The 14,614-nt window shown below is 36.1% G+C and overlaps 2 protein-coding genes across 2 annotated transcripts; one reads left to right on the top strand and one right to left on the bottom strand.

Annotated features, from left to right (window-relative positions):
- Window positions 1-10,277: 10,277 nt before the first annotated feature.
- On the top strand, window positions 10,278-12,928 carry LOC114533098. The gene is made up of 7 exons (XM_028554679.1): window positions 10,278-10,329; window positions 10,520-10,683; window positions 10,974-11,053; window positions 11,238-11,419; window positions 11,653-11,951; window positions 12,030-12,104; window positions 12,293-12,928. Exons 1-7 carry the CDS (start codon window positions 10,317-10,319, stop codon window positions 12,650-12,652), a joined length of 1,173 nt encoding a protein of 390 aa, XP_028410480.1. The 5' UTR covers window positions 10,278-10,316; the 3' UTR covers window positions 12,653-12,928.
- LOC114533099 lies at window positions 12,842-14,137 on the bottom strand. Its single transcript, XM_028554680.1, has 3 exons — window positions 13,954-14,137; window positions 13,731-13,819; window positions 12,842-13,279 (listed from the first exon to the last, which is right to left on the bottom strand). Exons 1-3 carry the CDS (start codon window positions 14,098-14,100, stop codon window positions 12,856-12,858), a joined length of 660 nt encoding a protein of 219 aa, XP_028410481.1. The 5' UTR covers window positions 14,101-14,137; the 3' UTR covers window positions 12,842-12,855.
- Between the last annotated feature and the right edge of the window lie 477 nt (window positions 14,138-14,614).

The following is a 14,614-nucleotide window of genomic DNA, read 5'->3' as shown; positions in this document are numbered from 1 at the left end:
AATCTAAAGTACTTTTGTCGCCAATTTAAGTTTAAGAAGCTGGTGAATGTACCAACCCAGAGTACTGTGCCATCCTCGATCTTGTAATAACTAATCTGCACAAATTCTACTGCGCAAGCTCTATTGACAGTTATCCACCTTTTGTTATTCATCCACATGAAAGATCACACACCCAAAAGATCGTTTTATTTATAAAAGAGATATGAGAAACTCTCGAAAGATGGAATTTGGTAGATATTTGAGCAAAATTGACTGGAGTATTCTAGATGTACATGATACATGTGAAAAAAAAAAGTATTCACTGAAGTAATATCTACTGCACTAAAACTTATCATGCCAGAAAAAGTGATCAAACTTTATCATTACGACCCTGCATCAACAAGGATTTTAAAGTGCTTGGTCCAAAAACGCCAAAAAGCTTTTGCAACTGGCAATACTACAGCCTTTAAATTTTATCGTAATAAGGTAAACAGAATGAGAAAGAGATGTCTTAGCAACTATTACACTTTTAAAGTCAGCCATCTTAAACAGACTAACTTGAAAGAATGGTGGAAAAAAGTTAAAGGCATTTGTGAAACGACGTCATCTTCAAGTATCGACAATTTGGTGTCACAGTTGCAAATTCATAATCTTGACCAGATGGCTCCAACTGATATTGCAAATATGATTTAATAGCTTTCTGGATCCAATGAAAGAATATAATCCTCTCAATGACCTTGATTTACAAACATTAATAGACACCACGCATTATATCTCACATGCTGACATGAGGAAGACCACGCTGGAATCAGCATACAGTAAATTAAAATCATTGAACAGCGGCAAAGCCCCTGGGCCAGATGATATAGCAAACTGGATTCTAAAAGAGTAAGCAAATATTTTGTCTTTGCCCATTTCCAATTTATCAAATGCTTTATATAACGAGCAAAAACTGCCAGTAGCCTGGAAGCGAGCAAATATCACCTCCATTCCAAAAGAGAAGCCATTTACTGACATAACCAAACATCTTAGGCCAATATCATTAACTTGTACCCTATCCAAATTTGCCAAAGACTTCATTGTTGAAAATTATATTGCGCCAGCTATCTTGAGCATTGTTGATCCACAGCAATTCGGAGGGATTCCTCAGTCCTCAGCCACTCTAGCTCTTATCAACATGGTTCATGAATGGAATAAGGCTACAGACGGTACAGGGGATGCAATTTGAGTAGTTTGCTTGATTACCGAAAAGCATTTGATCTTATTGATCACCGAATTCTTGCACAAAAAGTGTTTCAACTTTATATTCCACTTTCAGTAAAGAAATGGATTATTGACTTTCTGATGAATAGAGAACAAAGGGTAAAATTGTCACGTGACTGTTTCTCAGAGTGGGGCGGGGTCCCATCTGGAGTTCCCCAAGGAACTAAACTGGGACCTTGGTTGTTTATCTTAATAATTAATGACCTTAAACTATGCTCTACGGACTACTGGAAATATATTGACAACACAATGATCTCTGAAGTAGTTAAGAGACACACCCACTCCACCCCCTGGACTATATACAACAATTATCAATGGAGAACTGTTTCCAACTCAATTGCACCAAATGTGAAGAATTGAGAATTCATTATTTTGGAAAGGAAGAACTAGACTTCCCAAACATCCATATTAACAGTTGCAACTTAGAAATAACTTATCACGCTAAAATCCAGGGCCTAACAATTAGCAACAATTTAAAGTGGAACCAGCATGTCTGTAATATCGTCAAAAAAGCCAACAAGAGGATATATTTTATCATCCAGCTTAAACGAGCAAAAATCCCAATACCAGAAATACTGCTCTTCTACTGCACTTGTATAAGACCAATCCTTGAATATAGTTCTGAGGTCTTTTACTATGCATTGCCCAAATATCTTCAAGATTGTTTACAGTATAGCAACCTACAAACTCTTCATGCTAGATGAGAGGAAGCCTGTCTGAAGCTGTTTAAAAGCATCGAAAACAGTACGGATCATAAACTTCATAACCTACTTCCAATGCGAATGGTCCAGTCCCACTCTTTGAGAAGTCATCCTGAGTTAATAATTCCCAATGTGAATACGAACAGTTTTTAAACACATGTCTTATCATCCGCGATGGCAATAAACAGATTACAAGAGTAGATTTAATATAGCATCCTTTTAGAGCGATTCTTTTTCAGCTTTTAAGCTGGTTTAAAGAGTCGATTGTATATACAGGGTGTATCAAAAAAAGTTAGACAATTTTGAAAGTGCTCTCAATTCCACAAATCTGTTCATGAAATTAAATTTTTTATATGTATGGTTTGTCTCTGTATATGTATGTTTGTACTTGAGATATAGAAAATATAAAAAAAATCGAAAATGGTAAATTTTTCAAAGCAGGGGAGTTGTAAACTTTTGCTGAGCTAAAAGTGGCTTGCGCACAGAAATGCTAAACGTTATTTTTTATTTGATTTTATGTATGAAATGTTCGACATTCGTCTCATTTATGATAGAGTTTTGGCGGGATTTAACCGAATGTAAATCCTCCAAATAGCCTATTAAAACGTCGCATATTTCTCCGTTGGTGCTGTTCTTGGTTTATTATGAATTCATAAATTTGCATTTGGCCAATTTGTTTTACTCCCATGGAACTTCCGTGGAATTTCTATGGATTTGTTGTTCAAGTTGTTTTTTCTGAAACGCATGTTCTCGTATAACACCCGCTAGATTTTGAAATGGCAATGCCACAATTTACGCCACAGCAGAGAGCTTTTATGGTGTCAGAGTTCCTCCGTAGCAACAACATAAACTTGGTTGGCCAAAGTTTCAGGAACGAATATCCAGATGTCCGAATGCCTTCACGTGCAATCATTTATTACAATGTTAAGAAATATCGTGATAACGGGACGAGCCGTAACCTAAACAGAGGTAATTCGGGTCGTCTAAGAACAGCAAGAAGTGCTGAGAACATTGAAGCTGTACGCAATGTTATTGAGGAAGCCAATGGAGAGGTTTTGAATGGTGAAAGGCCGCGATTAAGCTGTCGTCGAAACAGACTTGGTTTGTCATCGGCAACTTTCAACCGCATAACACGTTTAGATTTGAGATTCCATCCCTATCAAATGATTAAACGCCACCAACTTCTTCCCGGTGATAATCTGCGGCGAGTACAGTTTTGCCAGTGGCTACGTGATCGGAACGACCGTTTTCTTGACGATTTGCTCATCGGCGACGAATCAGGATTTGCACTGAATGCTTCGGTCAACACCCGCAACATTCGAGAATACCAACCACGAGGCGAAAAACCGATAGATTTTCAACATTCGAGAATACCAACCACGAGGCGAAAAACCGATAGATTTCGAGTATCAGCGAAATGACGACCGACATAAGTTGACGATTTGGGTTGGATTAATGGGAAATGGAACTGTTATTGGTCCCTTTTTCTTTCGAAACAACATTGACGGGTTGGACTACTTGGAGTTAATCAATGACGAAATTGTCCCTGCCTTACGGCGGTTGCCCCGTTATCGCAACAGGCGTAATGCCCCATTTCGACGAGTATGGTGGGCACAGGACGGTGCTCCTCCTCACAGAAGAAGAGAGGTAACTGCTCGATTAACCGAACTTTTTGCAAACCGGATAATCGCACTGAATCGTCCCGTGGAATGGCCTGCCAGATCCCCAGATCTTAATCCGCTTGACTTTTTTCTTTGGGGTTATCTTAAAAGCAAAGTTTTCATAACGCCACCAGAAAATCTCGACGAACTTGAACGACGAATCCGTGAAGAAATGGATGTGATTAGACAAGATCGAGAAATGATACGCCGTGCTGTTTATGACATGGTTAGACGTGCGCAAGTTTGCACAGAAAGAAATGGAGGACACGTTGAAGACTAAGAGCAATTCGTTACTTTTGAATTGTAAAATTTACCTGTTTTTACAATTCAGATGTTAAATAACTGTTTTTATGTAAAAGTGTAATTTAACTACCAGTACATGTGAGATTTCAAATGTTCTTTGCTTGAAATGCTCTAATTAATTCAATGCAATTTATTAATTCAATGCAAATTATGTAAATTTATGCGTTTATAACAAAGCAGGAAAAGCACCAGCGAAGAAACATGCAACGTTTTAATAGGCTATTCGGAGGATTACATTCGGTTAAATGTCGCCAAAATTTCATCATAAATGAAACAAATGTTGACCTTTTCATACATAAAATCAAATAAAAAATAGCGTTTAGCAATTCTGTGCGCAAGCCACGTTTAGCTGAGCAAGCAGGGGGGTTGCCCCTTCTTTGAAAAATTTACTATTTTGGATTTTTCTAATATTTTTTATATTTCAAGTACTAAAACCATCCATACATATAAAAAATTAAGTTTCATGAGCAGATTTGTGGAATTGAGAGCACTTTCAAAATTGTCTAACTTTTTTTTATACACCCTGTATAGGCATATCTATTTTTGAGATTTTTACATTTTATAGTATAGATTTTTAATAGATATAGTATAGATATTTACAGTACCGCTCGCGAGGAAGGGTACATCCACTAGCGAGTATTGAGTACTCGCGAGTCAAACAAGTACTCGTTAGCACTCGTTACTCGCGAGTATGCATGTCAAATCACCACTCGAATTGACTCATTACTCGAAACTTGGAGTGGAATCGAGTACGAATATTTAAGTATCAAGTGTCGCGCAACAGAATTTCAACACACCCTAACAAAATCTTGATAATTTGCTATATTTGTAATAAACTATTTGTATACAAATGCCACAACAACTTTTTTCTATAAGCACAAAATGAACGACTTTGAAATACTTACGCTTATGAATACAGCATCCAAATGAGGCGAAAAATATCCACTAATCTCAGCACACAATAAATGCATGTCCAGAAAGACTTTCACAAGCCTCTGTAAAGGTTTCCATTAGTGGGATTGCTTTGTTTGCACTCATTGACTCTGGTAGCTCTGATAGTTTCATTAGTCAAGCTTCAGCAAAGAAACTAGGTCTTAAGATCAATCCATCAAAACAGGAGATATCTATGGCTCTAACTTCTATTAAGACTTGTGTCCTTGGCCAGTGCCTCGCTGATATAATTGATCAATTCACCTAGTCTACTCATCCACCCGATTGAGAAGCCTAGAAAACCTTAGCAGTGATATTATTTTGAGCCAGGATTTCCAAAGAGAACACAAACAAGTAATAATTGAACTTGGGGGCAATAAACCAGATCTGATAATTCCCAATTATCCGCCTATTTGTTCATTATCAGTTGCCTCAATTGAAGAGCCACTATTATTTGGTAATCTCTTACCTGATGCTAAGCCTATAGCAACGAAATCTAGATGCTTTAGCAAAGAAGATCAAAAGTTTATTGACCAAGAGATTTCAAAACTTCTTGCACAAGGAATTATCGAGCCAAGCAATGTCATCATGGAGGGCGCAAGTTGTTGTTTCTAAGGATCCCTCTAACCAAGGATCCCTCTAACCGACATAAAAAGAGACTGTGTGTGGATTATTCAACTTCTAACGGCGTTCGTCTCTTGGATCGTCACTACCATCTTGGTTGCAGCAACCCGGACCAGTTCTTCTCAGGCGTTTTGTTAGAACTAACTAGATGCAAATCCAACCTATGCACATATTGAGTACCCTAATGAAAGGGAATCTTCCATCTCATTTTCAGATTTGGCTCCTTGTCCTCTTACTCCCACCTTCGCTAAACAACCAGAGAACTGCACCACATAATGAGGAAAGAAATGCACCTAGTAGTGAAAGAAGAGATGCATTGCCTGCAACAATGTGTGAAACATCATTAACACCAACTTCCAATGATCAACATCCTCCTGTGGCCGAGGCGCTTGGTCTTAGACATTAGACTCGTCAAACTAAATCACCATCTCGCTATGGACGATAGAACAATCTTTGAAACTTTTATTAATTAGCATGATTTTCGCATTGTATTATAGTAGTTATATTATCTTAGTTATTATTATATTATAGTATTATGTTAGTATATTTTGTAGTAGGTTCTAACTCTTAGGGAGGCAGAATGATATGAACTTTATGTTATAATAATTATGGCGTATTGTGGCACTTGAGCCTGTGGGACTTTTGGTCATTTTCGTGTCTGCCATTTTGAACTGCAGCATAATCGTACAGTAGTTTTAAGTAGAATAAAGCCATTTTGTATGGTCGGCGTTAGATCATATCGAACTAACATACATGAAGTCATAAATTTTGCAATAACGGAAGTATAATAACAGAAGTCTTACATGAAGTCTTTCTAGAGCTGGTTCATAAAAATGATAAAATAAAAATGGCGATGAATGATGATACATTTATATATATACATTTATAAATGTACACGAAAGTGTAAATGTCTGTTACCCTCATACCCAGTATAGGAGTGATCATATACTTATGTAATAGTATCTCTGGCTTTACCTTAATTATGGTTAGGGTTATTGAAAATTTTATGACGTCATGTACGTTAGTTCGATATGATCTAACGCCGACCATTTTGTATATGGTCTTTATGATTAAATTTATGATTATGATTACAACAGTTTTCTTACTATGATTTCTTGACTTGATTACTTACTTGACTTTTTTTTACTTTGGCAACGTTTTTGTCTACAATAAAGAATAAGCAAGAGCATCGATATTTTTTCTTTCGCAACCATATTGTTTTTATTTTTTTCAAACTTAACACCTTTGTTTTGACCATGGAAATCACTGAGGACAGAAAATTTTCGCATAATTCTGTTACCGCGTCAAGATTTTCGCATTTCACAGTTGTAGAATCAACCCTTAAGTCAATGATAAAGTCAAATGAAGTCAACAACAGTAAAGCTAACCAAAGCATTAGCATTCATTGTATTCATTAGGTATTTTCTATTGAAACTCAACACTATATATGAGGGAAAGTGTATGTGTAAGACAGTTTACATTGTATGTAGACCACTTTCAGCATTATTAGTGACCAAAATTGTGAAATTATTATTACCTAAACTATAATAAATTGACAGGTAACAGACAGATATTTGTTTTATACTCCTTAATCCTCATGTAAAAAAGAACGTAACTGCACTGTGCCCGCACATTGATGTCTATTTTAGTTTCACCAATGAAACCACTGTCTTCCTCTTTTAGGCTCAATGAAGGCCGGGAGTCATAGCTGTTCTTGATTATAAAGATATGGATAATTATATCTTTTAAAGTATTATTAATAAATATAATTTTTTTTGTAAAGTGTCAGACAACTGATGATCGAGTGAATCACAGCGTTAACGGGAAATTGGAGTTACCAAGATACATTTTGAAGTCTTGAGGACATAAGCTTTCAATTTCAGTATCTCAATCTATTTCATTTTTAGCTAGTTTATGAGTCATAATCATATACCTGGCTTATGCAAATTAGAATAATCCAGACATTGCTTACCTTATTATAATTCGCAACAACAAATTGTCCAGAACAGAAAAATTCTTTGCATCATCCCACAAAAAAGGAAGACTGATCAGGGGCAGATCTAGGGGTTGTCAGATGAGTCATGCCACTAAGTCAAAAATTACACAAGTCCAGGTCGAAATATTTAAACTTCAGTCAGCGAAATTAGTCATGCAATTAATTAACAGTCCAGTTAAAAGTTAAGCTTCATGCAGTTGCTGGTCACTGACTTTTGAGCTCTCTGCAAATGAGTCATATTAGCGAATACCCCTTTTTAATCATTTTGCCTCATTGACTTCTGATTCTAGGCATTTGATTGGCTTAGAAGAAGTATGACTCATCTTTGCGGGCGCCTGACTCATTTGCACAATTTAAGCGTTTCTGATTGGCTGGTGGAGGGCTAATACTGGTTCTTCATTCGCTTTGCTTATCTTTGCGGGAGTCTGACTCATTCGCGAAATTTAAGCTTTCGGATTGGCTGGTGAAAGAAAAATATTGATTTCTTATTGGTTTGCTGCTTTATTTTACTTAAATATATCCTTCTCAAGTAAATAAGAAATATTGAAAAATTTCTGGATGTTTGATCTGTTGCATGTTTGATCTGTTGGAAAATCTGTTGGATTCTACTGCTTGATCCCGCCATTTATACAAATTCGTATTTTTATTTTACAAAATGGCATTTTATTGCAATGATTTGAGGTTCCCAAAGAGCCCAATGCAGATCTTTGTTAGGAAATTGACGCCACAAATAGCGAATATGTCGAGTAGCTTTCAGTTGTTGTCTTGTCCATCGCTAGAAATCGCGGACATTTTGAATACAGAGTGCATTTTCGGCCCAGTCCCCCTGTCCACTCATGCATTCAAATTTAATAAGGAATGTAGATGGTTATACAAATTTTACATCAAATATCGGTAAAGAATCATAACAAATTAAAATTGTGCACTGCTGAAACAAAATTCCGTGAACTAATCAAGCAAATAAGAAAAATAATTAAAACCAATCATAAAATGTCATGATTATTTACTATACGTAAAACTGGGCAACAACGGAATAACTGTACAGGCAGGATTTGTAACTAATTTTCCGAAATGGCAAAAATCCACCTTTTACAAAGTTATGCCACGGTCTAATGATCGATGAAGTTAAAAATGTGGGGTGAAATATAAAAAATATACACATATTAGTAGCCAAAACAATTGTTCGCATACCTTAATCTGTGGCGGCAATGATTATTTGTTTAATTCCAAGTAGTTTGCATAAAATCGAAGGTACATTTATTTGATACAATCATCATATACTAATCTTGCACTTTGACAATGACTTTTCACACAAAAAATTGCTCAAAATATATCATTTGATAGCTCTTTTCTTGTACTTTGTTTACATCTGGCAATCCTTTTAGTCAGCGGTAACTCCCCGTTTAGGAAACTTTGTTTATATACCACTGATATTGCTCCGTGCACTGAGCCGAACACATTTGTCAAAAAGTAGAATATGCGATTATTGCGAGTATTGCTATTTATTTACTTGTTCTACTGTATTTTGCTGTACTATATATAAAAAGACAATGTCAGACAACCTTACTTGGCAGGAGCAACTAAAACTTAAATATGAAATACAGCTTAGTGAGGATTATTCTTGCTTACGCTACGTTGGATATCAAAGGTCAGGGAAATGTGTTGTTCTAAAAATTTCGATAAAAGTTTTGTTAAAATGGCGGGAATTAAAAATCAAATTTCCAGACATCTCCTACCAAGAGTTACTGGCTCTGAGTGCGTCCAAATTACCGATTAAAATCAAACCTGGTGTGAACAGAATTGACGAAAGTATAAGGGTTATGGCATGTCAAGCATACACCAAAAGTAGAGGACTAAGAGGCCTGACCAGGAAAAACTTTCTTGAGAAGACAAAATCATTTCATGTTTTTTTTGATGAGTTACTGAATGTCAGCAGTCTTCAGAAAGACTTTGAAAAGTTGGAAGAAGAAAACAACAATCTTCGACAACAACTCCAGGATGTCGACAGCAGATGTGATGAACTTTTGCAAGATCTTTCAAAGGAGAAAGACAAGACAAAAACTGTTGAAATGGAGAGAGATCATGCCTTACTGGAGAACCAAGAGCTAAAAGAATACCTGGACTTTATTGAAGAAACAACTGTGTGTAGTAGCTGTAGTTCAAATCTGGAGAACACAGGGAAACCAGTTGGCAAAGTTGGGGAACGACAAAAGAGAAGAAAAGTAAAGGAGCTGAAGTCGAGAAGTGAGCAAGCACTTTGGTTCATGGAATCGTTTGGGTTTAAATTGGACTCTATCAAGATTGAAGATCTGGATGGCAAAGTAACAGAAATGAACTATTGTGAGAATGGTTGCAGTAGTAAGACTAATTTTCAACAGTTACCAGAGAATGATAAAACAACTATTAGAGCTCTACTATATATTATGGATAAGTGTTGTGTGGGCGATACAGCTTATCATGAAATGTCAATGCTGGTTGATGGTCTCCCAAGGAGCTATTTAATTAAGCAGTGTAGAAACACACTAAATTCAATCAGTCATATCACTCGCACACCAGGAAAACACCCAGGGGCTCAGATGAGTTTTAAAGAAGAACTAAGGGAACAAATTAGAAAGAAGGTAATATTTCCTACCACCATTTCTTGCCAGAAAACATGTGCACTTGCTTTGGTGAGGCCTAAATTTAGTTATTTTATAGATTGTAATGATAAATATATGTACTATTTTTATCAACTTTGTAGATACAGCTTGGAGATGTTGGAAAGCAAAAGATCAGGATTGCAGGTGATGGTGCAAAAATGTCCCGCATAGCTAATTTATTGTGCTGTCATTTGCTCTCCTTTCTGATGAAGAAAAAGTAATGTCTTGGAAAGGTAAGAGAATGCTCTTGATAAGACCATGCCATCCATAAAAACTATCAAGTTTTTGAAAAGCATAAAAACAGTCCAGTTAATAATATCTGAGACACAGATATACTGGAATAATTGGCCTTAGATCTTGAATTAGTTCTTTCTTGTCTCAAAACCTACAGTACAGTAATTCCTGATTGTACACATCATACAGGCAACCATACTGTGGGAATAGTTTCCGGAAGTGAGGATTACGACGTACTAAAAGTTTCTTGCAGAGAAATCTTTGCTGAAATCAATGATCTGGTTGAGCATGGTGAAATTGAGGTGGATGGCCATCAAATACCTCTGGAATTTTATCTGTCTGGTGATTATAAGGTTCAGTAACATGCTTTCACCCTAACTTCAAAATCAATAATAGACCTTGTGCATAATGATGTCACAAGCTGTGATGCCTGCACGGAATTCTGGTTTTAGTAGTCAACACAGCAGGAAACATCAAACATTCAAAACTATGAATGACACTAAGTCTAGAATTTTCAGCAGGCATAACGCCTTGTGACGTCATTCTGCATAAGGTCTATTACGGTACATGAACTGGCAGTTGTACCCTTTCTAGGATGAACTACATATCATACAAAAATAATGCATTCTTCTATATCTCCAAGTTTCTTCTTCTGGTTCTTGGAATGAACAACGCAATATCTGATTATGCATGCATTTACTGCTTGGTCCACAAAAATGAAAGGTACAAGCAAAATTTAGTTCAATACATGTATCTTAATTTTAAATTACCATACCGTACCAGTATTTGCAAATTTTATAAATCTTTATCTGTATATGCATTGAAACATAGATTCAATGCACTCTGATGCAATCTACTTTGTTATTTATTATTTACTAATGGGTTGAAAGCATCTTTGCTGATGCAGGTGGGATACATCAAAAGTAGAGGATTACTACCATAATAGTAAGAATACAAGAACACTTAGTAGCAACAGAACCATGGCCTGCAAGTCCTCATCGAACTATGGTTGCATCAGAAAGCCATTGCTCAGTATCCCAATTCAGAATGTCAGAATCGACGAACTTCATTTGCTTCTCAGGATAACTGGTACGGCACTATTCAATTGTAAATTGGTATGTGGATATTAACTGGTGACGTTCCTGGAACAGCCCAAAAGGAACGCAGGCTCATAACATAATGTAGACTTCTTTGTTCCTAACTCACAGACAGATAATGAATTCTACAACATACTGCACATGTTACTGTAACTGGCAACAATACATTGAGAATGTCCTTGGGCTGACTCTTCATGGCAGTAATGACTCCTTTTCCTTTTTCAGATATTTTAGAACGTAACATAATAAACGATGCAATTGAGCGTGATGTTGAAGAGAACCTTAATAGAGCACCATCAGACAGGGAAAATAAACACCTACAAAATGTTGTTGAAGCCATCAATAACTGTGGTGTAAGCTTTAGTGTATGGAAAAAGAAGAACGCCGATGGGACTGACAGTGGAATGCATGACTGGACAAGCATGGTTGGCAATGAGAAGAAAAAAGTTCTTGCAAAGCTGCCTGCACAGTTCCCAAACATTCTCGAACCAAACCATTGTGATACAATTACAGAAATATGGCAGGTGTGTACATAAATTACATATTTCTCAACAACTTATTTCTTGATATACATGTATGTACTGTATTTATTCATTTCCTAGGAATTTCGTGAACTATATGGAATACTATCATCATGGAAGCCTTCTGAGGCAGATATAGATGGATTTTTTGGGAAGGCAAGTAATACATTGTCTTGTGTTACTCACATGAGTAGGGTTTACCCTGTGCATAGTACAGGTACTATGGTACCTTACATTTACAATATATTAATTGTACTAAAATAACTGTTGTGTGTGACTGTACTGAGACATTTTATATGTGCATGTAAATGGTGAAGGTGTTTTTTTTCATTGATTTTTCATAGGCCAAGAACTGGGTAGAGCTATTCCTGTCTCTTGGTGGAAAAGTGATGGGCTATGAAAAGGCTAGAATAACACCATATATACACATATTGCTTTATCATGTACCCAGATTCATCAAAGATGAAAAATCTTTGAAATCATTTACTGGGCAAGGAATTGAAAAGATTAATGATGTGGTTCGGGCAATTTATCATAACAAAAGCAACCGGCATGATGCTTGCAAAGAGGCAATACTGGCGCTTCGAAGAATTGATAATCTTCAGAATTTTGAACGAATCCCACACCAATACAAGAAACAAGACAATACCTATTGGTCAAATGAAATATTTGAGCAGAGAAGAAAAAACCGCGTCTTTGTGTAGATCCAAGAGAAGACGAGAACGATCAAGATCAATTAACCCCACAGGATGTAGACAGCATGAGTTTATGTGAAGTGAAAGAAAAACTAAAAGAAATGAAAATAAAAACAAAACTACGAAAGCTTGACAAATTGAAGGAACTTTTAAAAAGCACCATTTTGGGTGCTGCATGCACCTAAGTACAAGTACAAGTGTACAACTATATTTTAAAGTGTCTCGGCACTACATGCTCGTCTTGAGAAATGAATTTTAGCTTTCTCAATGGGCATTCTCTTTGCTTGAATCAGTTCTCCATTTTGAACAATGTAACGTTTTGGTGACCACAATAATAGAGGTTTTATTTTAATTGGAAAGTTTATTGCTCTGCCCTCGCCATTGCTATCAAGGTAATACCACCATGTTTCCTGTAGATTCAAATTGCAAAACTCATGTTTCTCATACAATTTATAACCAAGATGTTCAGATTGAACTCCCTTTCCTTTCCAAAGCCATCTTTGTAAATCAAGGTCAATCTGAGCATCTACAGGAGTAGCAGATTTCGCTTTAAGAGCCCTTGCTATGGCATCATAAAAACTTCTACTAGCTTGCTCAATTCTGCCTTGATCTGGCTTTGATGGATTTTCATAGCTCCTAAAAATGCATGAAGAGAAAAAGACAACATACATTACTGAACGCAAGCATTTTGCTACATGAATTAATGCACTAGTACAGTGTAATCATGTATTATTGAATGGTAAACAACATCAAAATTAGAGAACTTGTTATCGAAAAACATTAAAGTTGTGTCTGTGCTGACAATTTTACATGCAAACAGCATTGGATCATCCATGTTGAAATAATTGCTGTTTGTGTTTTAAAAGTTTTCTGTGATTTATAAAATCAAAATACATTAGGTGCACCTTGTAAGCAACATAAGAAATAGTTGCTTAAAGAACTTTTTTTTAAGGCTATGTTACACGATGCAATTTTCTTTGCCACTTGCATTGCAATTCTGGAGTAGATGCATGTTATGTATAAGTACTTTCTGAGAAGAACTAAATGCATTTTTGGCAGTATCGTATTTAAATAAACCAGTACGTACCGTAAAAGCGCTGGATTCAAATGATCGTAGGGCTCCCAACTTGATGCAGGCAAAGGCCATCCAGACCACTTTACCAAATAATGCCAAGTCTTTAAAATAGATTTAAAAGTATGCCTATCTTTAGCCCGTCAACATACATTTTAATGAATTTATACAACAGTAGAAGACCTACATTATGAAATGCAAATTAGAAATGGATAAAATTTAGCATAAATAAACTTACATGATCAATTTGCTTTCGAGAAATAAGTCTATCAACTGGAAAAAACTTTCCTTTTGGCTTCTTTCCGCTTTCATACATAACTTCCGACGATAAATTGTTCAAATTTACATAATCAACTGGATTAGCTCTTCGTGCGGCGGACGCCATTTTGAAATGAGAATAAGGAGGCCTGGGGATCGAAAGGGATAATAACCAGTATAGACTTAAGGGATGTATCGGGATTTAAATGTCCGCGATTTCTAGCGATGGAGTAATATGGATAATTCTTTTACTTTGTGTGCTCGTCAAAATGAGAAATCTACTGCAATAAGGTAAAGATTCATGTCAATGTTCATAAAAAAAATACTCCTATAAGTTTGTATAAACTATAGTCCCATAATTTGCCATGTTAACTGTATATTGTATTAGCATATATTTGCATGTGGTCGTTTGGTCATAAGGTCGATTATTGTATTGTTTATTTGTATCCAGTATAACCTAAGATTTATTGTATGAATTTACATCTAAACTACAGTCCCATATTTTGCAATGTTAACTGTATATTTGAGCATGGTGGCTGTATTAACATATATTTGCATTTGCCTGTGGTTGCTTGGTGGTCATAAGGTTGATTATTGTATTGTTTATTTGTATCAAGTATCACCCAAGATTTATTGTATGG

Source organism: Dendronephthya gigantea, unplaced genomic scaffold (assembly GCF_004324835.1).
Source record: "Dendronephthya gigantea isolate DGI-Jeju-01 unplaced genomic scaffold, DenGig_1.0 000085F, whole genome shotgun sequence".
NCBI lineage: Eukaryota > Metazoa > Cnidaria > Anthozoa > Malacalcyonacea > Nephtheidae > Dendronephthya > Dendronephthya gigantea.
Note: the sequence above shows the minus strand (reverse complement) of the source record. Positions and strands in the feature narration are given on the sequence as shown.